The sequence below is a fragment of the Vulpes lagopus genome, chromosome 3 (assembly GCF_018345385.1).
Source record: "Vulpes lagopus strain Blue_001 chromosome 3, ASM1834538v1, whole genome shotgun sequence".
Lineage (NCBI taxonomy): Eukaryota > Metazoa > Chordata > Mammalia > Carnivora > Canidae > Vulpes > Vulpes lagopus.
The window spans coordinates 98036760-98064750 of NC_054826.1; the positions used below are offsets into that span (position 1 = coordinate 98036760).

Genomic DNA, 27991 nt, shown 5'->3' on the forward strand with positions numbered 1-27991 from the left:
TAATTCAAAAAACTTTTACCAAATTGCAAATACAAGCCAGACAGAATCACTGTGAGCGTGGGGAAGTGACACTCAGGAAGTTCAACAGAAGCCACAGAGATTGGCTGTCACTCGGGCCTCCACAAATCCACTCACACAGCGGATGACAGGTGGAGGATGCTCTCCTGGACTAGATAATTGTTTCTTCCTTCAGCAGTGTCTCCTTTTGTATTGAGCTCAGTTCTCCTCCCAAACTCTCCAGATTCTCCAGGTGTGGGACCCCTTGGGTCTCCTCCATACTCTGGGAGTTGGGCAACAAATGGCAGCCAAGGCAGGCTGTTTCTTGAAAGAGGCAGATGGCACCTGGGTGACAGCGAAAAGTTTGGGTCAGGTTAGAGAGTGTAGAGCTCTGCACCCTACTAGAGGTCAGGAACTCCCTTCTATAATGTGACCCCCACCCCCACCCTGCCCCCACCTTCCCTCATTCTCCCCCACCCAATGCAAAGTATTACGGAGACAGACAGCAAACAAGAGTGCATCACAAGACAAGGCATACAAATAGATGGATAAGCTCACAGAACCACAGCCAGTGTTGGAAGACATCTTAACAACTGTCCAATTATGAATAGGTAAGAAAACAAGGTTTAAGAGAGGAAAACCAAAAAAAAAAAAAAAAAAAAAAGAGAGAGAGAGAGAGGAAAACCAAGGCCTCTTAATGCCCAACTCAAGATCCTCAGTAAAGTAAAAGAAAGGAAAAAGAGAATTGATGTCATTAAACAAATGGAGATATCTTGAGTGAATAATAAATGCTGTATTAAGGTTAAGACTGAGATAAAGGATAACTGCTATTTTCAGCATTATAGCAGACCAAATACTTTCCCATTAAAAACAATAAAAATCCTATATAAAATATTTCTTCAAAACTTTTTTGTAAATACATCATCAAACTGGCATCAGGGTAAGGCATTCTTAGAAACAAAACCCTAGTGAAAACAGAAACTCAGAGTTTAAGCAAGCACACAATGGGCCTGCACCTTGGAGACATACATTCAACCCAGGTGACCCTGAGTTTCCATTCTGTAGGCCATCCAGGACACAGAAAATGAAAGGAAAAGCCTAGGGCCTGCTCAGGATGAGGAATCTTATAAGGGTCTGCCATATGAAGCTAGAACTTCAAAGTTACCTGTATTGACTGAGAATTCATAAACAGAGGCCAGCTGTTACATAGATCTGCAACTAAATTCACAATATCAAGTGTGATCTTAGGCTAGTTGTGCACCCAAACACTCAAGCAGAAGCAAATGCAAATCTCTTTTTGAAAAAATACTTTAGGGCAGCCCGGGTGGCTCAGCGGTTTAGCGCCGCCTTCAGCCTAGGGTGATCCTGGAGACCTGGGATTGAGTCCCGGGTCAGACTCCCTGCATGGAGCCTGCTTCTCCCTCTGCCTGTCTGTCTGTCTCTCTCTCTCTCTCTGTGATTCTCATGAATAAATAAATAAAATATTTAAAAAGAAAAAATACTTTAGGGTGCCTGGGTGACTCAGTCAGTTAAACATCTGCCTTCAACTCAGGTCATGATCTCAGGGTCCTGGGTCCCGCTTGGCAGAAAGCCTGCTTCTCCTTCTCCCTCTGCCCATAACTGACACTTGCTCATTCAATCTCTCTCTCTCAAACAAATTATTTTAAAAAAACATGTTTAATACAGGCCTCAAAGAATTTCTACTCGAAAAAAAATTCCAAGGAAACTGAATTCACAAACAAACTAAGAAAGAAGACACCACAAATAAGAGCCTGCAAAACAAGCAGCCAGTGGACTCAGAACTGCGTATCATTCAGTTGTTTAACTTATATGACACAGAATGCAAAGTATGTCTAACATGTACAATTAAAAATAGATTTAGAGAATAGATTAAAAATATAAATCAGGGGATCCCTGGGTGGCGCAGCGGTTCGGCGCCTGCCTTTGGCCCAGGGCGCGATCCTGGAGACCCGGGATCGAATCCCACATCGGGCTTCCGGTGCATGGAGCCTGCTTCTCCCTCTGCCTGTGTCTCTGCCTCTCTCTCTCTCTCTCTCTGTGACTATCATTAAAAAAAAAAAAAAAAAAAAAAAAAATTAAAAAAAATATATATATAAATCAGGAAAAAGAATATAAAAATAACATGAATTAAGGGAAAATATAATTTTCAGTTATAAAAACAGATTGACTGAAATAAAAACTTAATGGATAGGTTAAGCAGTTGACCAGACACAGCTGTAAAGTGAATGGATGAAGTTGAAGATACATCTATATAAGTTATTCAGAATGCAGCCCAGAAAGACAAACAGATGTAAAGCATGAAAAGAGAGAGAGAAATACATAGGGTAGAGTGACAAAGTCTAACAGATGTCCTCCTGGAGTTCCACAAAGGAAAGAAAACAGAAGGAAAGAACATAGAGATAAAAAAAGAGATACAAATGGTGTATAAATTCTGAAAGACATGGGACAGTCCGGGTGGCTCAGCAGTTTAGTGCCGCCTTTGGTCCAGGGCCTGATCCTGGAGACCCGGGATCAAGTCCCAGGCTCCTTGCGTGCAGCCTGCTTCTCCCTCTGCCTGTGTCTCTGCCTCTCTCTCTCTCTGTGTCTCTCATGAATAAATAATAAAATATTAAAAAAAAAATTCTGAAAGACATCACTCTTCAGACTCCATTCACAACACAAATCATAATACAAATATCCACATCCTACAAAGTATCAAAGAAAGTCTGGGAGAGAAAAAGAAGATTGCTTAAAAAAAAATGACATTTTTACAGAGTCAGCAATAACAATGGAAGTAGTAAAATAATGATAATAGAATATTTTGAATGCTGTCAGAATAGTGTCAACTTAAAAATATAAGTTTGAAAAAATATATAAGTTCAAAACTAATTTTAATTAAAAAACGAAACAAAGATTATTTCATACAAACAAAATATGAGAAGGTATATCTCTAACTGACCCTCACTAAAATCCATTATAAAGGATGTATTTCAGGCAGAAGGACAGAAGGTCTGAGAAGGTTTGATGAGCACCTAAACTAGTAAATATGTGGCTAAATTTAAATCAACAAATATTAAATGCATAAAATAATGTCAAATATACAGAATTAAAAAGAAAACAAAAGAAACTAAAACATGCAAAATAGCATATAAATTGGGAAGGCATTACGTTGTATTATTTATAAAAAGAACAAATAGGGATCCCTGGGTGGCGCAGCGGTTTGGCGCCTGCCTTTGGCCCAGGGCGCAATCCTGGAGACCCGGGATGGAATCCCACGTCAGGCTCCCAGTGCATGGAGCCTGCTTCTCCCTCTGCCTATGTCTCTGCCTCTCTCTCTCTCTCCCTCTCTCTCTTTCTCATGACTATCATAAATAAATAAATAAATTTTAAAAAAAATAAAAAATAAAAAGAACAAATATGTCAATGAACTTTCAACTTATATAAAGAGTAACTACCATAAGAATATAAATAGATTGTGTAACTTCTAAAGAGAGAAATATAATGAGAATTGCATCAATAAAAGTCAGTCGATTCAAAGCAAGGCAAGAGAGGTGGGGGGAGGGAAGCAGAAAAAAACTGAAAACCCAAAGTAAGGTGGTTGGAAAAAATACAAATATATCAGTAGTCACAATAAGTAAATCAATAATAAATGCTCCTGTGAAAAGACAAAGATTATAAGACTAGATGAAAAAGATATAATCATAAGCTGTATGATTAAATATAAACAAAAAATTAGAAAGATATATAACAGGCATATACTAACCTAAGGAATGTAGAAGTAGCTAGAATAGTATCAGATAAAACAGAACAAAAGGGATTACTAGAAATTAAAAGGGTCACAGCATAATGATTAAAAGTTTAATCCACCAGTAAAATAGAACTATTCTTTTTTTTATTTTATTTTATTTATTCATGAGAGACACAGAGTAAGAAGCAGAGACATATAGGCAAAGGGAGAAGCAGGCTCCCCACAAGAAGCCTGATGCAGGACTTGATCACAGGACCCAGGATCATGACCTGACCCAAAGGCAAATGTTCAACCACTGAACCACCCAGGTGCCCCAAAATAGAACAATTCTAAATCAAATTTAAATAATATAATTAATAAGCCTGATCTAATGTTTATAAATTAAAAATTGCATTCAACATAAAACATGAAAATGGACCTCAAACTAGGCTATAAAACAAGTTCTTAATAAATCTGAACACATAAGGATTATATAGACCATGATCTCTCATTCCATCAAAATTAAGTTAAAATCATTAACACAAAGATACAATAAAAATTATCTTGGAATTTTAAAAGTATACCTTAAAATATTAGTGGATCCAAAAAATCACAAAAGGAACTAGAAAATACTTGAAAAGAACACTAACATAAAATACTACCTATGAAAATAGGACCTACAAATAAAGCAATTCTTACAGGGGAACTAAGCTTTAATTGCCTACTTAGAAAAGAAGAAGTAAGCAATGGGTTTAGATCCTGACTTAAGCTGGAAAAGGAAAAATAAAAATAAAAATAAAAAGAAGCTGGAAAAGGAATAGCAGAATAAATGCAAAACAAAACAAAAAGGCAGAATAAACGCAGTAGTGCAAAATAAGAAGCAAAAATTAATTAAATAGAAAACAAACATAAAATATGAAGGTTCAAGAAAGCTAAAAGCTGGTTCTTTGAAAAGACTAAAAATATGGCAAACCTGTCAAAAATGGCAATGAAAAATGAAAATTAAGTATGAAAAAAGCACATAACTACGGATGCATCACAAGACAAAGTTAAAAAAGAAAACATTTTGAGGGATGCCTGGGTGGCTCAGCGGTTGGGCATCTGCTTTTGGCCCAAGGCATGGTCCTGGAGTCCCAGGATCGAGTCCCACATCTAGCTCCCCACAGGGAGCCTGCTTCTCCCTCTGCCTGTGTCTCTGCCTCTCTCTCTGTGTCTCTCATGAATAAAAATAAAATAAAATCTTAAAAAAAAAAAAACTCTGGAAATACCATGCTCCTAAAGACAAGCTTAGTTATACAATTAAATACTTAAGATGGTAAAAATGAATGAAACTTAGAGTTCCTCGTTATCAATATAGAGGTTATAATGTCGATCAATAAGTTCCAGAAGAACAAACACAGTATGATTATACTAAGGTTTAAAACATGTGAGACTAAGCAATACATCATTTAAGGATAAATATTTGTGTAGCAAATATGATTATCATAAACACCAGAATAATTGGTTCCTGCAGGGAGAGAGAGGATGGGGTCAGGAAGAACCACATGGTTGAGGGAGGGAAGACTTCAAAGATACTTAATATTCTACCATATTTCATTAATGTTGGCAAGCCCATTTTTTTCACATTTCTGAAATGAGGATGTGCCTTACAAGCTGTAGGACCTTAGTAATTATTCTTGGCATCCTTTTTCTTCCTCGGTGATACATAAATAAGAATGTAACTTACAAATAATGGATTCCACGAAAATACGGCTAGTTCTTAAACTAGAAGGTAGAAATGGGCATACAGTTTATTCTTAATTACCTATCTCTTATATATTATAAATATTTGCATATATTCAATAATAAAGTCAAGTTAAAATAGATTATATCATGCATGGGTGAGGTTAATATAGCAGGAAGAAGAGTAGGTTAAAAGAACAAAATTAGAGGGATGCCTGGGTGGCTCAGTGGTTGAGCGTCTGCCTTTGGCTAAGGTGTGATCCTGGGTTCCGGGCTGGAGTCCCACATCAGGTTCCCTGCCTGGAGCCTGCTTCTCCCTCTGCCTACATCTCTGCCTCTCTTTCTGTGTCTCTCATGAATAAATAAATAAAATCTTTAAACAAAATTTTTTTTAAAAGAATAAAATTAGATAGGATTCAGTGCTTAGATGGTGATGGTATATAAAGACAGGTGAAGGTGAGGTGAATAAGATCATAGATTCCAATATAGAGATAGAGATAGTCATAGAAATCTGTAGGAGTCAGGACAAAGTAAGATAGAATATGAAATCTGGAGGTTGGTTCTAAAAGTCAGGGAGGATGAGGATGGGAGTAGGGCTGAGGCTCTAGAGCAGTGCTGTTGAGTAGAACTTTCTGCAATGATGAAAATTTCTACATCTACACCATTCAATATGGCAGCTACTAGACACATAAGAATGTGCTTACTGAACACCTGAAATGTGGCTAGCATGAATGAGGAACTCAATCTTTATTTATTTCACTTTAATTAATTAAATAGCCACAAGTAGCTAGTGACTAGTTTAGGACAGCACCACTCTAGAGTGTCCACAGCTCCTGCATTCAGACAGTAGGCAGGGAGAAGGGCAGCAGCCCCAGGACACTCACCAGCCACTATAAACAGAAGAATGGCAAAGCCAAGGACGTAGTAAGGCCACTGTACGGAGAACTGGGGGGGGTTGGGCTTCATCCTCAGATTCTGGATCTCCAGGGCATGCAGCAACAAGGCCAGGAAGGCACAGACCCCTGCAGGGTCACAGGGAGGCACTCTTGGCTCTCCTCCCATGGTTCCCACCTTTGCTCTAATCAGAGTCACATGGCCTGCAGCCCGTGTGGCTCCTGTGTGGAGACTCTTTTCTCCAGCCCACACTTGTGCCCTCTCAGAGCCAATAACCTCTACCCCACATGCCTGTCTTGCCCTCCTTCCCAACTCATTTCAAAGCCCACGTGCCTCACCTCCCACGGGCCCCGGAACCAGAAATCCCTTCCCGCGTACCCTCTGTGCCCATGCCGTTGGCTGACTACAGATGGGCCCCCCTGGGTGTGACGCTTTGGGTGCAACTCAACCTGATTTTCCCACTGTGAGCGTTCCACCTCCTCCATGTGATGGGAGCCTCCCAGGGTAGGGCCTTGGCCAGCCTTTTAAAGTCAAAAGGTTCCAAAGGGCAGAGATGGTGTCTTCCATCCATTCATCCAAAAACACTTATATTTCACTTATATATTTCCTTCCATACTGTCATTCTGTGCTAGGTTCTATGACAGTTGCTGGGATAAAGATTACAGTAAAAAGACCCCCAGACAGATGACCCCAAGCCAGTGTAGTGAGGGCTGTGCTAGCTGGAAGTGCAGGGTGCCAAGTATCCCCAGGGAGAGGGACTGTCATCCTGGGTGGCAGGCTGCCTAAGAGAAGGCAGCAGGCGAGAGGAGCCCTAAATATTCCCTCTCTCCTGACATCACAGAGACCAACCATCTCCCCACCTTTGGGTCCCCCCTGCCAGCCCCTCCCCAAGGCTGAGGCCTGCCTGAGGACAAGGCCTGCCTGCCTCTTCCACACCTGTGAGGAAGCTGATGAAGGCCGACACCAAATTGTGCTTCCGGGTCCTTGGAAACAGCTGAGATGCAAAGGACACCAGGATGAAGGTAGTAAGGAAAGACAGGACAACTGCAGACAACAGGAAGACACGGCCGAGAATGATGTACACTGCAGGGGAGGGAGGCTGGGCTGCAGTTGGGCACCCTGACCCCTGACAAGGGGCAGAGCCCCGCAGAGCCTGCGCAGAGAAGGCCCCCAGAGCTCACCACCCTCAGACCTACAGTATGGCATGGGACCATGGCTCCAACCCTACACTCTGCCCCCAAGAATGCACTGATCCGAACATTCTGTTTTGTTTGTGATGCAGAAGTGTACGGAAAAGGGGCACCTGGGTGGCTCAGTGGTTGAGCGTCTGCCTTTAGCTCAGGTCGTAATGCCAGAGTCCTGGGATCAAATCCCACATTGGGGTCCCTGCAGGGAGCCTGCTTCTCCCTGTGCCCATGTCTCTGCCTCGCTCTCTGTGTCTCTCATGAATAAATAAATAAAATCTTAAAAAAAAAAAAGGAAGTGTATGGAAAAAAATTCGATGGACAAAGGGTCATTTTAATAAACACTATAAATGATAAAAGTTGCATGTGGGGGATCCCTGGGTGGCTCAGCGGTTTGGCGCCTGCCTTTGGCCCAGGGCACAGTCCTGGGGTCCTGGGATCAAGTCCCATGTCGGGCTCCTGGCATGGAGCCTGCTTCTCCCTCTGCCTGTGTCACTGCCTCTCTCTCTCTCTCTCTCTCTCTCTCTCTGTCTATCATAAATAAATAAATAAACCTTTAAAAAAAAAAGTTGGATGTGAAAACATGAAGCATTGCATCAGTACTCTTCACACTAAATGAGCTACCAGTGGAAAATCAGAATTTGAGAGGTTAAGATGTTTTGAACTCAGGGGCAGAGGGGTTGGAGGTGAGGGTGCATATTTAATTATCCCAGTTAACAGAAATTGCAAAACAAACCCAAAATAGCAGAGCCAGGGTCTTGATGACCAGGTGATTCATTCCCCTATTCCTGGTGTGACTCAGGCCCATGTTAAAACAAGTTTGTGTACCCTCCTAGGCATGCAGACATGGACATCTGGGAGTGGGACAAAAAGACAAAGATACTGCTGAAGACCCAAGTGTTCTAGGATTTACTCTTGGGTAAAACCAACGGTTCTCAACTTGGGGGCAGTTTTGCAATCCCCCTCCACCGCCTGGGGATATTTACATAAGGGGTAATTTTGATTGTCAGTTGGGTAGTAGAGGGTAAGGGTGCTGTTAACTGACCTGCAAGAAACAGGAGAGCCCTCATAACAAAGATTATCCAGCCAAAGTGTCAGTAGCATGAAGGCTGAGGAACTCCATAACAGAGAGCCCACACACTGTGGCCCATCTTCCCCAAAGAGGCTCACCTCTTTTCCAAGACAGACATCCTCCCGACCTTCCCAAAGTGCTTGTAAAACATGACCTTGAGTGCAGCCATCGTCCATGGAGCTCACATTTCTGTGCATTCCCTTGAAAATGTGATACTTGGGCCTAAGCACATTATCCACAGGGCTGCCTCCCACAGTTGGACAGGTGTTTGGCAGAGAGGACAAGTGGGGACTGCAATCTGGCCTGTACTCTACTAATGAAGCTGTTCCCTGGCTAGGAGCTGTGCCCACCCAAAAAGGTCCTGTGTGGGGAAGCTAACAGCAGCCCCAAGCGGTGCTGGAGCCTCACATGGTAGGGCAGGACCCCCAGTCCTGCATCCTAGGTGGAGCCACTCCTACCTCAAAAATAAATTTTGTTGCTGACACATTTGCTCCTGACCCTGGGGGTCAACTTGATATTATGAACCTTTTGCTAGTCACCTACTTTCCTCTAATCTTGAAAGTAGAGACTCAAAAAACGCCCTGATGGGCTTATAATTAAATTAAATAATCTCCCCCTGCCCTGTTCCCACCTCCAACCCTCCATCTCTCCTTACCTGATAAGGGTCGAGGCTTCCAGCATTTGATATGGAAGCAGTTCTCAAACAGGCCACTGAAAAACACTTCATGGGACTCCTCATTTACAAGCCGTACCCAGAAAGGAAAGATGGAGACCAGCAGTATGAGCAGGTAGCCCAAGGAGGTCAAGGCCGGGGCTATGGCCCATGTGAACCCCTTCATGTCCTTGTCGTCTAAAGTCAGCACCACCTGTTCAAGGGAAAAGCAAGGGCTTCTCATGCAGAACAGAGCAAAGCAGAGGACGCTTGCAGAAATGTTATCACATACGTGAGGCTTGGGAAATGATTTCTTTGCCTAGATAAACTTTACAAACTTACAGACCTCTTAAGCAGACCTAAAAGATGCATAAAACATTTTCTGCCACTAAGTCACTGGGTGCTCTTAGGCAAGGAGGGTCTCTTCTCTGAGCCCCAATTCCCACCTCAATAAAATGAAGATGGACCAGGCCATCCCCAAACCCCCGCCAACCCTAAGGTTCTCATTGCTCAATTCTGTTAACAATCATCCCACCTACAAAGACCCTCTGCACCGTGCTCTGCGGGAAACTAACAGCCAATAGCTTTGGGGATTTCAGGATGACGATGGAGGTGGGGGGGGCAGAGCTTGAGGCCATGATCTAAGTGCAGAAGATAAGGCCTTCAGATTGAGGCTGCTTTCTCCTGCCCACCCCTGTGCAAACATCTGTGCTCATGCCCAGGCATTAGGGCCTCTCTCTGGTCCTGATGCAGACCCCCTCACTGCAGCCAGGGCAAGGAGTGTCTTTGAGGCTATGGGAACCAATGATCACAATAGCAGGACCAGCCTAATGGCAGAGGGGAGATTGTGGGTGCACTCTTGCACCTCCCACCCAAATACACCTCTTGTAAACAGGTAAATAGCTAGTCCTCTGAGTGCCCTCAGACTAGTTTGGAAACATCCTGGAGTGCTTTCACCTTCACTAGCTTCTATTCTTCCCACCTGAATACTTTAAACTTTCTCTCTCTCCAAAGCTCCCCTTTAGATCTTCCCTCCACCCTCCAGGCCACACTGATAAGTCACTTGAACTTTCAGGCCTCAGTTTCCTTTGCTCTAAAATGACAGAGTTGGTTGGCCCTGAGAGCAGTTCTAGCTCTAAAACTCTCCGGTAGGAGTCATGGCTCCATCCTGACCCTCGTGCTCCAGAGTGGAGAGAATACACTGGACATTGTCATCAGATGTTCTGTGCCCCTGCCTGTCCCCCAACAACCTCGAGTTGTCTAAAACTGGCCTTTGTGCTTCCCCCATTTCCCTGTCACCATACACTGACCTAGAACTCAAGCTGGCTTCTTCCTCTTACAATGCCTCTATCTCATCAGTCTTCCTCTCGGGAAGTCCCCAAGCCCCCATCCTTCCTGCCTCACGGCCAGAGGTCTCCTCTCAAGTACCTCCAGCCTCCATGTATGCCTTCCTTCCCCAGGGGTGCCCTCTCTGAGTCTCAAAACCATTTAAATCCCACCTCTCCTGTAAAACTCAGCTTGGCCCCATCCACTGCATGCAGCCCTCCCAGCCACCAGCCACTCTCCATCATTCCCTCCACACTTACCGGACGCCCCATGCTCAGCTTAGGCCGGTGGGAGCAATTCAGGGATGAAAAGAAGACAGGAACTTGCAGGCTCTTGGAATCTATGGGACAGAGAGAGACACAAAAACACGTCACAGAGTACAATGGTTTCCTCTCCCCTGCCTGGGTTACTTCGGGGCCAGGCATACCCTAACGTGCTGCCTCCCATCTGCCCCACCCACCCTGCCTCGCTGCTCTCCAATGAGGTGGACCTTCCCACCCTTTGCAACAGCCCTTAGCATGGAGACTGGACAACTGTGCTCCACAGACATATAACTTAGGGAACACACTGATCCAGGCCAGACTCAAAGGACCACAGACATTTCAATACAACAGGGAATCTGTAGATCCTTTTGTCCTGCTGAAATAGAAAACAGGATCCCATAGTCCGTGAGCACTGGCACCAGGACCAGAATCCCACAGGGCTGCCCCTCACACCCACTTCAGGCCGTAGGCTAGCAGCTCAGTCTGGAGATTGCCAAATCTGGAATTTATATATTTTTTAGAGATTTATTTGTTTATTTATTCAAGAGAGAGACAGAGACGGAGGCAGAGGGAGAAGCAGTCTCCACGCAGGGAGCCCCAATGTGGGACTCATGTGGGGCTCATGTAGGACTCGATCTGATCCGAGGACACCAGTATCACACCCTGAGTAAAAGGCAGATGCTCAACCACTGAGTTACCCAGGTGTCCCCCAAATCTGGAATTTCGTGGAACTAGTGAATGCGTCCTACTGGGTATGCTCATTAGCACATGTGAGAAGAGGAGAGTGAAGGAGGGGTGAAGGGTATAGAATTGCCAACTTTTTATTTTGCCAAACGCATTCAAAACAAACAAAAACAACTGTCAGCTACTACCATGCTGAGTGCATTAACTATTATTTAAAAAAGGACCCACAGGGATCCCTGGGTGGAGCAGCGGTTTGGCGCCTGCCTTTGGCCCAGGGCGCGATCCTGGAGATCCGGGATCGGATCCCACATCGGGCTCCCGGTGCATGGGGCCTGCTTCTCCCTCTGCCTATGTCTCTGCCTCTCTCTGTCTCTGTGACTATCATAAAATTACAAAAATAAAAATAAAAAAATAAAAATAAAAAAATAAAAAAGGACCCAGGACACTGGAAAGTAAAAGAGCTGCCAGCTCAGCTCCGTGTGGCCTGAACTGGCCACAAAGGGGGTGGTGGGGGGCAGGGGGGGGAATCTTCCTCATGCAGGTTCCCTCTGGGAGAGTCCCTGAACGACCCTGCAGCAGCCTGAACCTGTGTTCCCTGTCCCCTCCCCAGGCCCGTGCAGCCCCGGGGTCATATAGGAACTATAGGAGGGAGGAAAGAGGTGGGTGACATAATCTGGGTTAGAATGGTGGGGGGCACGGTCAGGGCTGCAGGAAGCCTCACTCCCTTTCCTGCCACTGATTCGGGACAACTTGGGCTGCAGATTGGACCAGGGCTAGTCAGAGGTTCCTTACTGCTGACAAACCTCCTCAGCCCTTCACTGGCCCCAATGCCACAGGGACATTCTCCAGACCCCAAAATTCACCCAGATCTGACGATCCGCCCCCACCCCCCGCAGTGGGCCCCAACAGCCAGTAGCTTTTTCTGTGGCCTGGAGGTGGGGGGTGGGGGGCCTTCTCCATGCCCGCTAGTCGGTGGAGCCACCCCGCCCTCCCCCCTCCCCCATGCCCCCCATGGCCTCCCTTCCTTCCCCCATGGCCTCCCCCACTCCTTGGACACCGTCGGGGCAGGGCTTCCCTCTAGGGGCAGGGCTTCCCTCTAGGAGGTCCCCCATCCTGCGGAGTGGACCCTGGCCCCTCTCCTGCCCTTTGGTCCTGCTACCCAGAACTTCCGTTGGCCCCGAGGCCTGAGCAAAGGATGCGCAGTTCTGTCTGCTGGCAGAGCCCACGCCCTGGAGGGGGCAAGGGGGTCCACAGACCCTGTGGCCACGCCCACAGCTCACCTAGCCCTCCGCCCCCGAGTTCACTCACGGAGTTCGTGGTACCGGCCTCCTCACCGGGTCTCACTTACCCGTGCACATGCACGGAATGGGATGGGGGTGGGAGCGATTGGGAACCAAGCGGATCTGAATTCGAATTCCAGCTCTGCCATTACCAGCAGGATGACCCTGGGTAAGTTACTTCTGCTTCCTGGGTGTCAGTTTTCTCATCTGTGAAACAGGAATAATAATAGTAACTCCTCCTGTTGGATGGCTCTGCACCTCCAATGACAAGTGACTGGAAGAAAACCCATTGCCTCCTCAGGGCCCTGCCAGTTCACTCCCCCTCATCCCCCATGACCCCACCTGTGCAGCCTCCCAAGCCCCTGTCCTGTGGGTGGGCTTGATCATCTTCAGGCCTCCCTCACCCTCCATCCCTCTCCCCTTTTCTGCCCTCCTCCCCTAAGAAGGCTGGCAGCACCTCTCACCAGCCCCACTGGTTTTATTTTTTTAAATTTTTTTTTTCTTTTTTTTAATTTATGATAGTCACAGAGAGAGAGAGAGAGGCAGAGACACAGGCAGAGGGAGAAGCAGGCTCCATGCACCGGGAGCCTGACATGGGACTCGATCCCGGGTCTCCAGGATCGCGCCCTGGGCCAAAGGCAGGCACCAAACCGCTGCGCCACCCAGGGATCCCCAGCCCCACTGGTTTTAAACCCCAGAAAGACTCTTCCAAGAGTGAACACTGTGTGGAGGCAGGACTGGCTTCAGCTTTGGAGACTGGTAGAGGGTGGTTCTAGTGGCAAAAGTGGCCACACTTGGAGCTAGATAAGCCACCAGCCTCCACCCCCAACCCTCATCCCCCACCCTGCTTTAAGTCTGCCCTCACCAAAAAATACATTGATAACACCAAGATTTTAAAAAGCCAGTACCATATCTGGCACCTCCTCACACCTCTCCACTAGCCGTAGATATAATCGAAGACAACAGGAAGGGATGAGGTGGGATAGACCACTAATTTCCCTGACCACCTGTGAGAGGCATGTGACAGGCCCCTGTACTGTTCAGGATTCTATTTGTCAATAAGGTTCAGGGCTCAATTTGTAAACACTCACCAGAGAGGGCTTCTACTGGCTTAACTAGTCACATGCTCATATTTAGCCACCTTGGAGAAAAAGGATGTTTCCCTCACTCCATTCTCACCCCTACTTGGTTCAAAATTTCCCAGGGAAGCTCTATAAGCTCTGCTTGGGTCACCTGCTCCTTCCACTCTGGTCAGAGAAGATAAGTCAGCTGTGGCTCCACTGTGACCAAGCAGGTAGGGTCACTGAGAAGCCAGCAATTTGGATCACCTATCTGGAGCAACATAAAAACTTTCTTAAAGGAAGAGGGATGGTGTTCTCAGAAGGGAGAAATGACAGCAGGCCATGACAGCATTTTCAGATGCACTATCATATAATCCTTTTAAATCTCATTACATGGGCAGCCCGGGTGGCTCAGCAGTTTAGTGCTGCCTTCAGCCCAGGGCCTAATCCTGGAGACAGGAGATCAAGTCCCATGTCAGGCTCCTTGCATGGAGCCTGCTTCTCCCTCTGCCTGTGTCTCTGCCTCTCTCTCTCTCTCTGAGTCCGTCGTGAATAAATAAACTCTTAAAAAAAAAAAAAGTCCACAATGTAAGTATAATTTTCACTGATATTTTAGATGATCATTAATCTAGACTACATGGAGGAAAAATAATGATATTTTGTAACCAAAAATAAGCATTTAGTTGGGGCACCTAGATGGCTCAGTCGGTTAAGCATCCAAATCTTGATCTCAACTCAGGTCTTGATCTCAGGGTAGTGAGTTTGAGCCCCTCAAAGGGGCTACTTTAAAAAAAAAAAAAAAAGCATTTACAAAGAGGTATTGCTCTCAGATACCTAATCTAACAATATACTACCTATTACAGGTATTTTTAGAATTTCTTTTAATGATTAAAATATTCATAGTAAATAAGTGCTCAAAAGTTTGTTGGTTTTTTTGTTTTTAATTTTATGGTGGTGCCTGCCTGGCTCAGTTGGTAAAGCTTGTCACTCTTTTTTTTTTTTTTTTAAGCTTTTATTTATTCATGAGAAACACACACACAGAGAGAGAGAGAGAGAGGCAGAGACACAGGCAGAGAGAGAAGCAGGCTCCATGCAGGGAACACGATGTGGGAATCGATCCCAGGTCTCCAGGATCACGCCCTGGGCTGAAGGCAGGCGCTAAACCACTGAGCCACCCAGGCTGCCCAGCTTGTCACTCTTGATCTTGGAGTCGTGAGTTTGAACCCTATATTGGGTGTAGAAATTTCTTATAAATAAAAAAATCTTTTTTAAAAAAAGATTTTATTATTTATTTTGAGAGAGACAGAGAGAGCATGAGCAGAGAGAAAGAGAAGCAGATCCCCACTGGGCAAGGAGCCCAGCCCGACACAGGACTCGATCCCAGGAACCTGAGATCATGACCTCAGCCAAAGGCAGACACTTAACCCACTGAGCTACTCAGTACCCCCAAAATAGTCTTTTAAAAAATTTTATGGAACTGGAAGGTATTATGCTGAGTGAAGTAAGTCAATCGGAGAAGGACAAACATTGTATGTTCTCATTCATTTGGGGAATATAAATAATAGTGAAAGGGAATATAAGGGAAGGGAGTAGAAATGTGTGAGAAATATCAGAAAGGGAGACAGAGAGAACATAAAGACTCCTAACTCTGGGAAACGAACTAGGGGTGATGGAAGGGGAGGAGGGCGGGGGGTGGGAGTGAATGGGTGATGGGCACTGAGGGGGGCACTTGACGGGATGAGCACTGGGTGTTATGCTGTATGTTGGTAAATTGAACACCAATAAAAAATAAATTTATTTTTAAAAAACAATTTTTATCCATTACGTATCACACTATTCAACTGCTTCACTATTCAACTTTTTCCTGGATAATTACACAATAGTTAAGCTTGCCTTAGGTTATGAGGGAATTTTTGTTATAAAGGAGCTTGAGCTGTGGCTTTTTCTCATAGGAAATCTTGAAAATTCATAAGTTGTTTGTTTGTTTGTTTGTTTTCTTTAAACAGCGAGAACTTGGGCAGCCTGGGTGGGTCAGCGGTTTAAGCGCCTACCTTCCACCCAGGGCGTGATCCTGGAGTCCCGGGATTGAGTCCCACATCAGGCTCCCTGCATGGAGCCTGCTCCTCCCTCTGCCTGTGTCTCTGCCTCTCTCTCTGTGTGTGTCTATCATGAATGAATAAATAAAATCTTTAAAAAAAAAAAACAGCGAGAACTTAACCATTTCTCTCTACCTAAACTTAAAACAAATGTGTACTTGTCACAAGAACAGTAAGCATGCATATGGCTAGGATTCAATCAGAGAAGTAAAACCACGAGGACATACACACACTCTCACAGCCCAGCAAAAGCAAAGGAGGAAGAGAGACCAACTGCACGCCCAGCCGCTATGTCTCCTTAGTGAACTAAATCAAAAGATAGCAACAACATGGGTGAGGCACAAAATAACTGCTGCTTTTATTCTGCCCTCCTGATTAAGAATCTCCCTCTAGCCCAAAAGAACCTAAAAATACAGGAAAGGGAATTCTGGCAAATGTAGTTCAGCCTACCCTAGCTGACACATAACAAAGCCCATGACATGTCATACTGAAAAATTGTTTGGCTTAGAAAATTTGCCCGTTTAAGTGCACTTATGTCATATTAAACAAAATGAGATTCAATAGTCTATAGGACATGGAGGAGCAGAATGCTGGTCCAGGAAGACCCAAGAGCCCCTTCCAACAATAGTTACAACAAATGGAATAGATGAGATAGAAGGACAGCAACTGGATTCAAAGGTCACCCTCCTGTTAGGTCACCCTTCCTGACCTATGAGTCTGAATCAAGAATTCCCCAATTTGAAACAAACAAGGGGTGGTGGAAAGGGAGGTGGGCGGGGAGGGTGGGGGTGACTGGGTGAGCACTGAGGGGGGCACTTGATGGGATGAGCACTGGGTGTTATGCTATATGTTGGCAAATTTAACTCCAATAAAAAAAAAAAAGGAATTCCCCAATTCTTTCTTCCCTGGGATGGAACCCAGGGAGGGTGGGGGTGACTGGGTGAGCACTGAGGGGGGCATTTGATGGGATGAGCACTGGGTGTTATGCTATATGTTGGCAAATTTAACTCCAATAAAAAAAAAAGGAATTCCCCAATTCTTTCTTCCCTGGGATGGAACCCAACTCATTCCATTTTCAGAGGACAACTATGAAGATCTGGAAAGCAAACCGAATCTCCCATGCAGATCCTCAACATCAAATAAACAGTGGTGCTAACTAACTGAAGGCTCCACTTAGCTATCACCTTGATCATGCTGCATTATGTCCCTTTCATCCTCCTGTCTGACACAATCTCCTCCAAAGTCAATCTGCTAATGCTGAATAAGGCAGAAATTCCTTCTAAAGGCTCTTGTGCATTGAACACATCCATGAGATTTGTCCACTATCTAGACTTTCATGTCTTAGTAAGAGTTGAAACCAGGACTGTAGGCTGTCCACTCTCACGAAATCCAAAGGGTTTTTCCCTCATGTGAGCTCTCTGACTTTCATTCAGAGCTGAACTCTGACCAAAGGCTCTACCACCTTCATTTCATTCAGCTTCTTTCTTGTGTGGATTCCCAGATGGTTGGAAAGGTATGGCCTGTACTTGAAGGTTTTTCCATATTCTTTGCATTCAGAAGCTTTTTCTCCACCAGGAGTTTTCTGATGTTGAAGGTGAGAATTGTGGCTGAAGGCCTTCCCACATTCACAACATTCATAGGGTCTCTCTCCAGTGTGAATCCTGTCATGTTTAATAAGTAGTGAACTCCCACTAAAAGATTTCCCACACTCGCTGCAATCATAAGGAATCTCCACTGTGTGGACTCTCTGGTATTCAATGAGGTGCGAGTTATGACTCTAAGTTTTCCCACAGTCATTGCACTCATATGGTCTCTCTTTGGTGTGAACTCGCTGGTGTTCTATCAGATTTGAACTCTGGCTGAAGGCCTTCCCACACTCTCTACACACATAGGGTTTCTCCCTCGTGTGGATTCTCTGGTGTCAAACAAAGCTTGAGCTCTGGCCAAAAGCTTTCCTACATTCATTACACATATAAGGCATCTCTCCTGTATGAGTTATCTGATGCTGGATAAGGTGTGAGCTGCGCCGGAAGCTTTTCCCACTACATTCATAGGGTTTTTCTTCAGTATGCATTCTTTGATGCTAGATAAGGTTTGAGGTATGGCCAAAAACTTTTCCACATTCATGACACTCATAAGATTTCTCTTACATATGGATTCTTCCATGCTGAATAAGGTATGAGTTCTGCCTGAATAATTTCCCACAAATATTACACATTTGGGATTTCTCTTCAGTTTAAGAATTTGTGGCTATTGGATAGAGTTTGTGATGTTACAGAAGTTTTGTCCATATTCACAGAGCCCCTCATGTTTGTTTTGTTCACATTCATCTCCTTCTTATAGTTGTAGCCCTACTTCAAGAGTTTTCTGCTTTATAATTAATTGATCCTCAGTCCAGGTTTCACCATCTGACAGAAAATATAAAAAAGGTAAAATGTAACAAGAAAAACTGGTGGGGAACAGGAATCAGAGTATTCCAGAAGTATTTGGTTCAAAAAAGTATGAAAAATGGCCTTGCAATATAGGAAAAAGATGGATACAAGTTGAGGAGATTTGGAGAAAATGGTGAGAAACTAAAATTCAGGTTTATATACGAAGACATAACAGGATTAATAGAAAAGGGAGGCAGAATTTGAGGGAAGTGGAGTCACCTCAGAACTTCAGAAGGGAGATGCTGGGAACTATGTGTGGGGAGGGGCAGGGACTGAACAGATAAATTAAAGAGGAAAGCCTCACCCTAGAGGTTCTGCCCACATGGCACTCCAACCATGTAATGGTCCCCTGAGGTAACAGGCAAGACTCCCTTCATGCAGAGACTAACACCTTCCCCATATCTCTCTACACACAGATGTTCACATGCTCACTAGTGAACATAAGACACATTCAGACCTCATATGCTCCTTTAGAAATACTGCAAATGGGGAAGATTTGATAAAGGAAGAAGGGGGCGGATGAAAAGTTCTTTAAAATATGAACCACCAAGTAGAGAGAAATATTCCCAAGTCAATGTAGACTCTAAGAAAATATACAAAAACAAATCCTGCATCCCAGCATTTAAGGGAGACATGATAGAAAAACATCACCTGTTTACTTTAATTGAAATATTAAAGCTAGAGAGGTTGCTTTACAATGATATTAAAGAAAGTAGGCCTTCTGCTAAGAGGGATCTTCTGAAAGGAGAGGGTGCTGAGAAATAGCCAATACAGCATTTCCATTAGCAGTGAAAGCCTAACACATAAACAGCCCTGACTTTGTTTGGTAATTTTTATTAAATTTTAAAGGAATTTAATAATCACCTGTGATATTTTATCACAGAACCATATTTACACTTGTTCTACACCTCCAGATATGCCATCATCCTCTGTATGTTCAGTTTAGATACTGTTTTTAAAATGTTTTTCCTTGTGAGAAGAATTTTTAAGATCCTCTTAGCAACTTTCAAACATGCAATACGGCATTATCAACTATCACTGCCAGGTTGTACATTACACCCTGGGACTTGTGTATGGAAGTATCTACCTTTTGGCCCCCTTCATCCAATTCCCCCACTCCCACCCTCCACATCTGGCAATCACCAGTCTGCTTTCCGTGTTTGCGTTGCTTTTGTTTGTTTGTTTGTTTGTTTTGATTCCACATCTAAGTCAGATCACACAATATTTGTCTTTGATTTATTTCACTTAGCATAATACCCTCCAGGTCCACCCATGTTGTTGTAAATAGCAGGATTTCCTTCTTTCTATGGCTATACAATATTCCACTGTGTATGTACACATATAATTGTATGTACACCACATCTGCTTTATCCACGCATCCACCTATGGATGCTTGGGCTGTTTCCACATCTTGGCTGTTATATGTACTGTTGCAGTAAGCATGGGGACACAGATACCTTTTCAAGATAGTGCCTTCATTTCCTTCAGATAAACAGAAGTGAAATTGCTGGATCAAATGGTCCTTCTATTGGTAGTTCACCAATTTACATCCTCACCAACACTTGTTACTTCTTGTCTTTTAGGCGATAGCCATTCTAACAGCTGTGAATGTATTAATAGCTTAATGTTCTTACATTTGCTTGCACATGTGTTTAACTGTTTCTCTTCCATGTCACACAAATTGCAAACACCTGGAAACACAAACCAGGTCTAAGTTAGGTACGAAAAGAAAAGAAAAAGGAAAAGGAAAAGGAAAAGGAAAAGGAAAAGGAAAAGGAAAAGGAAAAGGAAAAGGAAAAGAGGAGGGAGGACCCGATGGCCCAGCGGTTTAGCGCCACCTTCAGCCCAGGGCCTGATCCTGGAGACCCAGGATTGATTCCCATGTCAGGCTCCCTGCATGGAGCCTGCTTCTCCCTCTGCCTGTGTCTCTGCCTCTCTCCCTGTGTCTCTTATGAATAAATAAAATAAAATCTTAAAAAAAAAAAAAGTTAGGTACTAAAAAAAAAAATTCAGGGGTGCCTGGGTGGCTCAGTTGGTTAGGTGTCTGCCTTTGGCTCAGGTGATGATCTCAGGGTCCTGAGATGGAGCCCTGCTTCGGGCTCCCTGCTCAGTGGGGAGTCTCCCTCTCCCTTTCCCCCTGCTTGTGCTCTCGCTCTCTCTCTCTCCTTCACTCTCTCAAATAAATAAAATCTTCAAAATAAATTTTTAAAATAAAAAAGTGATAAAGGCATCAATCAAATCTAAACACTAGCTAAACAGACCAATTCTTTTTATCAAGAAACCATAAGGAACTGGTACTATAAATTTAAGTCACTCTCTGTGCACGGTCCAACAGAACTTTCTGTGGTTATGCAGCTGTTCTACATCTGCACTGTCCGTTGAGCACTTGAAATGTGGCTAGTGCAACTGAGCAGCTAAACTTTTTAATTGCATTTAATTTTAATTAATTTAAATTTAGTTAACCCACTGTAGCTGGGGCTACCCTACTGGACAACACAACTCTAGAGCCTTCTAAATCTGCCAGATCTGTCCCCCCAGGCCTGGGAGCACCTAAACATAGAGGCCCTTCAAAACTGGGTTCATAGGATGCCTGGGTGGCTCAGTGGTTGAGCATCCACCTTCGGCTCAGGGTGTGAGCCCGGGGTCCTGGGATCAAGTCCCACATTGGGCTCCCCACGGGGAGCCTGCTTCTCCCTCTGCCTAAGTCTCTGCCTGTCTCTGTCCCTCATGAATAAATAAATAGAATCTTAAAAAAAAAAAAACTGGGTTCACTAATAAGGCGAAACACCAGATGGAGAAGGTAACAAAGTCTCCTCAGCTCATCAAAACTGAAAGACCAATAGGCCGGGCATGTCTCCATTTGGACTTGGATGATTCCATGAAAGGAGTTATGCCTTCTGTGGTTGGCTTACGCAAATATTAAAATGAGGGTTTCTTCTACATCTCCCTTAGCTGGCTCTTGTCTTTCCAGCCTCACTCCCATCTCCTCCCCTATACCAAACCTATTCTCCTTTCTGTTGGACCATTCTATTTGTTCTCTCCCACAATACGTGAAGGCTTAGGTGTTCTAGAGGATGAGCCTTTTATGTGGCCCACTGCCAGAGATCTGACAGCCTGCTCAACATCTTCAAGAATATAAATCCTAAAGCTCTCAGGCCCTGTTCAATATCACCTTCTCCATTAAGCTGAAGGTGATTCTCCTCCTCTTTATGAGTCCTGTGACATTTGACTCATTCACATTTATCTACTGAGCACCAACAACGTGCCAGGTACAGTTCAAGGTGTTGAGATACATCAGGGGGCAAACAGGCAAAAACTCTGCCCTCGGAGCAGCCCGAGTGGCTCAGCAGTTTAGCAAGGCCTTCGGCCCACGGGGCCCGATCCTGGAGTCCCAGGATGGAGTCCAACGTCCGGCTCCCTACATGGAGCCTGCTTCTCCCTCTGCCTGTATCTCTGCCTCTCTCTCTCCCTCTGTCTCTCATGAATAAATAAATAAAATCTTAAAAAAAAAAAAAAAAAAAACTCTGCCCTCTAAGATCTTTCATAATATTAAGGGAGCTGGATAAGAAATCTTGTAAATTACATACTACTAGATGAAACAAGTGCTATAGAGACAAAAGCCAGGGAGAAGAAGTCCAGTGCCAAAGGGAGGGAGTGGGCAGAAGGGTTGCAATTTTACACATTCCGTGAAGAGCATTACACAAAGAAGAAACAGCAAGTGCAAAGGCCCTGAGTGTTCAAAGGGGCAAGTATGACTAGAACACAATGAGTAAGGGGAAGAGTAGTAAGAAATGAGGTCAGAGATATAAAAAGGGAATTAGAGAACATAGAACCCAATAAGCTACTGTAAGAGGTGTGCTTTTACTGAGTGAGATATGAAGCTATGGGAGGCTTGTGACCAGAGGAAGGGAAGACCTGACATTTTAACAGGATCATGCTGCCGGCTACAGTAGAGAGGCAATGGCAGAGGTAGGACAATCAGCCAGGAGGCTACTGCAATAATACAGGTGAGGAATAATGGCACGCTGGACCAAAATGGTGGCAGAGAAAATAGTAAGAAGTACTGGGATTCTGGAAAAAAATGTCTATGGCTGTGTGGATAGGATTACTGACTGAGGGGTATGAATATGAAAGAATAAAGTTTTCTCTCTAGATTGAGTAGCTGGAGGGATTGTATCCCCACCTCCTGAAATGGGGAATATTTATCACAGGCTACAGCATCTCCAATAATTTACAAAAACATTCCTACATGGTTCTCACACCAGTATTTCTCTCTTTTTTAAAAAATTTATTTATTCATGAGACAGAGAAACAGAGAGAGAGAGGCAGAGGCAGAGGCAGAGGGAGAAGCAGGCTCCCTGAGGGGAGCCTGATGCAGGACTCGATCCCAGGACCCCGGGATCATGCCCTGAGCCAAAGGCAGATGCTCAACTGCTGAGCCACCCGGGTGCCCCCTCACACCAGTCTCTTGAGATCAGTATGTCTCAAACCCACTTCTTCTTCTGGTGTATTAGTATTTGTTTCACAGTTCTTGCAACCCTCCTGTAGCTTAAGCATTCTTCAAAATAAAAAGGGAAGGGGGTGACAAGGAGCAGTGACTCCTTTCTCTGCCCCCACATGCACTCAGTAAACAAGTATTATTGCTTCCACCTCCAACACACTTCTTGGTTTTTGTCCCTACCTTCCTGTTATCGCTGGTAATGTCCTAAAGTCAGACCGTAATCACCTCTCATACCACATGGAACAAATCAGATTCTCTGCCTTGATAGGCCATGCTCACCAGCTAGCCATCTGCAGAGAGAAGCTAACATAACGTACTTCAGTATCTGCTAAGCAAAAGCTAAGCTCTTATGGCCTGGCATTCCTTCCCCATAATTTTATTCCACTCTGTCCCACAGACTCCTCTTCTACCACGTCTTCTCTATATTCCAGTCAATGTGAACAGCTTCCTGACCATGCATACCCCACATACGTCCTTCTCCTCCCCCTATAAAACTCCTATTTAACCTTACAGACCCAGCTCAAAAGCAGCCTCCTTCCTGAAATGAAACCTTCCTCTAATGCCAGCTGGAAGTGAGCTCTCCTTTGAATCTCTAAAGCATTCACTTCCTGTATCCTTCAAGGCATTTAACCACATTGTCTTTGGGCCTCTCCTCAGAATTATTTTTAGTTGTGTGTGTGTGTGTGTGTGTGTGTGTGTGTTCGCTTCAATTTATACTGAAAGCATCTCTAGATTAAAATATAGATATATTTTATGAAATAAAATTTCTTTCATAAAAATTCATATTTTAAGAAATTCCATTTCTTTGTCTCCAAACCCAGTACTATATAAAGAACCCTGCATAATACATTAGGCGCTTCAGAATGCTCCTGATTATTTTCCAGCAATCAAGAGAAGAGTTGCTAAGAGTCCCAAAGAGACCATTTATAAAACGTCTTCAGGACTGAGGCTCATATAGAATTCAGAGAATATGATAGATCTTCTCATGGGTCAGAGCCACTTACCGAAAAAATATCAAAAACTTAGATCCAAACTCTGGTAAATAGCAGGATCCCCTAGAATGCCTCAACAGATATTCTGAGACACAACTAGAGAACTCAAGTAGAAAGCAGTTGCCCTCTGAAATAAGCAAATCAAACATATCCCTGTAAACAAAAGTTTTTTTAAAAGTTTTTTCGCTGATCTTCTAATTTATTTAATTATTTTTAAAGATTTTATTCATTTATTCATGAGACACAGAAAGAAAGAGAGGCAGAGACACAGGCAGAGGGAGAAGGAGGCTCCATGCAGCGAGCCTGACGTAACACTGGATCCCGAGGCTCCAGAATCATGCCCTGGGCTGAAGGCAGTGCTAAACCGCTGAGCCACCCGGGCTGCCCGATCTGCTTCTAATTTAAAGGAAAGGGGAAAATCAGTTCTTCAAGTAGTTTAACTACAAAGTTGTGTGATCCCAAGTATACTCACTTCTAACAGCAAAAGAAATGAGCAGGTCTAATTGTACTGGGTCAGATAGTGTCGTTTCCCTGCCCCACCCCCACCAATCCATGTCCAGCTAGAACCTCAGAATGTGACCTTATTTGGTAGAAGAGTCTTTGCAGAGTTAAGATGAGATCATAATGGATTAGGGTGGGCTCTAAACCCAATGACTGGTATCTTTAAAACAGAAAGGAAAGGAAGATTTAGAAATGGAAACACAGGGATCCCTGGGTGGCGCAGTGGTTTGGCGCCTGCCTTTGGCCCAGGGCGCGATCCTGGAGACCCGGGATCGAATCCCACGTCGGGCTCCCGGTGCAAGGAGCCTGCTTCTCCCTCTGCCTGTGTCTCTGCCTCTCTCTCTCTCTCTCTCTGTGTGACTATCATAAATAAAAATTAAAAAAAAAAAAAAAAAAAAGAAATGGAAACACACAGGGAAGAAGGTCATGTACAACAGAGGCACAACTAACTGATGCAGCCATAAGCCAAGGAGCACCATGGATCCTGGGAAGCACCAAAAGCTGGGAACAGACAAGGAGTGACTCTTCTTAAGAGCCTTGAGGTAGCTTCTCTTAGACTTCTACCTTCCAAAACTGCAAGAAAATACAGTTCTGCTCTATTAAGCTATGTAGCTATGGTAATTTGTTACAAAAGCCCTAGGAAATGAATACATTTCCTGTTTGATTAAACCAATCAGCAAATGTCTATACCACCTACTATGTGCAGGGTGCTGGTAGAGGGATTATAACAGTGCCTCAAAGCACAATTTGGAAGAACAACCCTTACCTAGGTGACCTGGAGGTGGCAGCCTCAAAGAATGACATTGAGCTGGATCTTGAACTATAATCAGATTAACAAGGTGAAGAGTATTCCAGGCAAACATAACAGCATCTGCTAAGGCTCAGCAACATAGAAGGGAACACTAAGTTTAAGGGAACATTAAAAAAAAAACCTCCATGTTTTTTTTTTACTGTTATAAGAGTGAAATGTATGCCCCATGTGGGCAGGAAGCCAGGAGATGTAGTAGAAAAATAGAGTAGAGCCAAATGGGGTGCCTCGGTGGCTCAATCAGTTGAGCATTCAAGTCTTGATTTCACTCAGGTCATTACCTCAGAGTCCTGAGACTGAGCCTCATGTTGGGCTCTGCACCAAGTGTAGTCTGCTTGGGATTCTCTCTCTCCCTCTGCCCCCACTCCCAGTGCTCTCTCTCGCTCTCTCTCTCTCAAAAAGAAAAAAAGAAAAGAAAAAAAGAAAAGAAAAATAGAGTAGAGCCAGATATGAAGAGGCATGTATGCCACGCCCAGGGCTTTGAAGTTTATTTTATAGGCAGAGACTGACATGATCAAATTTGTTTCCACGGAAATTCATTCCGGCAACAGTCTGAGGGACAGCCTAGAGTAGGGGACGTGACCAATACCATAGGGATGTATCAATAATCCAAGAAAAATAGAATGGGCCTAAATTGAGGAAATTATAGGCAATTGAATCTGGCCTTTCTGAAGAAAAACTAACAGGATTGGTGGCTGACTGAATATAGACAGAAGGAGAATAGTAGACGACGAATCCAAGTTTTCTAGCTTGGGAAAATCAGTTACTAAAATTAACCAAGGTAGGGATGCCTGTGTGACTCAGTCTGTTAAGCATCCAACTCTTGATTTCAGATTAGGTCATGATCTCAGGGTCATGAGATCAAGCCCAGGTTGGGCTCTGCGCTGAGTGTGGAACTTGCTTAAGATTCTCTTTTCCGGACAGCCCCGATGGCTCAACAGTTTAGCGCCGCCTTCGGCTTGGGGTGTGATCCTGGAAACCTGGGATCCAATCCCACATCAGGCTCCCTGCATGGGGCCTGCTTCTCCCTCTGCCTCTCTGTCATGAATAAATAAAATCTTTAAAAAAAAAAAAAAGTTTAACCTCACTTTCCATCAGCAGGTGGCTGGCTTATCTACTGTACTCCAGGTATAAACCTGCTTGGAGTTTATACCTTGGATGTAAATGTATCTTCCCTAAGGACGAAGGAGAGTTTGGGTAGGATGAGTGGAGGAGCCTGCTCTTTTCCTGGTACGTGAGAGATGGGACATACTTGGCTGAGTTCTTTCATTTACTTATTCACACCGCATTTACTGAGCTTCTCCAAAGGCCAAACAAGTTAGCAGGTGGCTGGAATGACAGATCCTCCAATACTTAGTGCTAGTATCATGCTGCTGCAGCAGGTCTGCTCCACACAGTCAAGAGAGGAAACGCTGGTTACAGGCTTTATTTATATGTAACAGAGCCTTGAGATTCAAAAAGTTTTTTACCAGGACAATTCTAAGCTCAAGATCAATCGTGTCCATCTGATCTGAGGCTGCAGCTGGAAGGACAAAGTTTAGACAAAGAAAGCCAGCTAGGTCAGCTCCTCACCCTTGCTCCGTCGGGGCTCCTGCACAGAGGATGGGCACAGGGACTCCGAGGACATCTGCTCAGGCAGCTTCTCCATGGGCTGGGTCCAATCCCCGGTGCTGCTCCAAGGCTGTGACCTCTTCTAAAATTTCTTCAGAGTACTGCACGACCGACGGGCAGTCACTGCGGGCAAGGGAGGGAGAAGAGGGCAAATGAAGGGAAAACCGCAGCTGAAGGTTCTTCCCCAGGGGAGGCTCCCACTCACTGTCCCCGGGCCAGCTGGGCCCCGGCGCGGGGGCGCGGCCAGGCCTGTTGCCCCAGCCCCACGCCACGCGTGTCCCCTCGGCTCGAGCCTTCCGCCGCAACCCGCGCTCCCTGCCCCCTCTGCTACGGCCTGGGACTCACTCGCGCAGCGGCGGCCACCTCGGCCTCCGGGCACCACTGGAACCTCGGGCTCCCTGGCGCGCACTTCCGGGTCCTGTCTAGGCAGCTCGGAGGTCTCCTCTCGATCGCGGGCTCTCCAGGGGCCGCTGGGGAGCTGGGCCCAGAGCAGCGTGGGGATGGCGCTTCCTTTGGCGTTTGTCCTTCTCCAAGGAGGGATGGACGGAGGGTGGGGCTAGATTTCTCTTTGCCCTTCATCGCCCATGTAGGCCTAGAATCTGAATTGGTGGTTTCCCTCTTCCTCACCCCCACTGTCCCATGTGCACTCCACTTGCCTTCTCCCTTGACCCCTGCGGTTTCACCACCCATCCCCACCTCCCTTCTTGCAAATCACAAGGCATGGATCACCCTGCTGGGCCCAAATCCACTACCTATGCCCGAAGTCCAGCCTGTCCTCTCCTTTGGTCGCTTCATCCCGGCCTGTTTACCATTCACTACTCCAGCGCCTACCAATCGTGCCTGGAGTATGTAGGTAAGCAGGAGTAATATATCCCATAGGTATCAGTGGGCTAAAGGAGGTAGAAAAGCCTTAGAAATAGGGTCAAGATTTCAAACCCCCTACTGTGCCAGGATGACAAAGAGTTTGCCAGAGGCATATTTGATATGTTGAAGCAGGAAAAATGTTAGGGAAATGAGTTGTTCATGATAGGGGGACTTTCCTGCTCAACTCAGAAACAGTTACCAGTTATGGAGTAAACTGGCATTATCTCATTAATTTTCACAGCGATCCCATGAAGTTTGTGCTTTTTCACAATTTTAGATGCCTTTAAAAACTGCAGACTCAGTAAGCAAGTAAAGGTGGCCTTT

General features: G+C 44.8%; 1 protein-coding gene across 16 annotated transcripts; it reads right to left on the reverse strand.

The window, feature by feature from the left end:
* TMEM225B (transmembrane protein 225B) lies at nt 1–27950 on the reverse strand. Of its 16 annotated transcripts, none has more exons than XM_041748433.1 (9): nt 27149–27922; nt 26765–26926; nt 10835–10914; nt 9252–9462; nt 8695–8796; nt 7277–7384; nt 6790–6861; nt 6331–6468; nt 1–342 (listed from the first exon to the last, which is right to left on the reverse strand). In XM_041748433.1, the coding sequence occupies exons 2-9, from the start codon at nt 26838–26840 to the stop codon at nt 170–172; spliced, it is 960 nt and encodes a 319-aa protein (XP_041604367.1). In that variant the 5' UTR covers nt 26841–26926; nt 27149–27922; the 3' UTR covers nt 1–169. The 16 variants fall into 16 exon arrangements, 15 of the variants coding, with proteins under 15 accessions (XP_041604367.1, XP_041604366.1, XP_041604368.1 ...); XM_041748432.1 differs by having other exon boundaries at nt 7277–7423; XM_041748434.1 differs by having other exon boundaries at nt 7277–7334; nt 27149–27919.
* Between the last annotated feature and the right edge of the window lie 41 nt (nt 27951–27991).

Bases quoted from the DNA above. Each gene is read 5' to 3' on its own strand.
- TMEM225B (XM_041748432.1), bottom strand. From the start codon at position 26,840: ATGGAGAAGCTGCCTGAGCAGATGTCCTCGGAGTCCCTGTGCCCATCC. The intron at 9,463-10,834 runs GTAAGTGTGGAG...TCCCTTGAACAG, and splicing joins AGCTGAGCATGGGGCGTCCG to GTGGTGCTGACTTTAGACGA. The intron at 6,469-6,789 runs GTTGAGTTGCAC...GTGACCCTGCAG, and splicing joins GCTCACAGTGGGAAAATCAG to GGGTCTGTGCCTTCCTGGCC.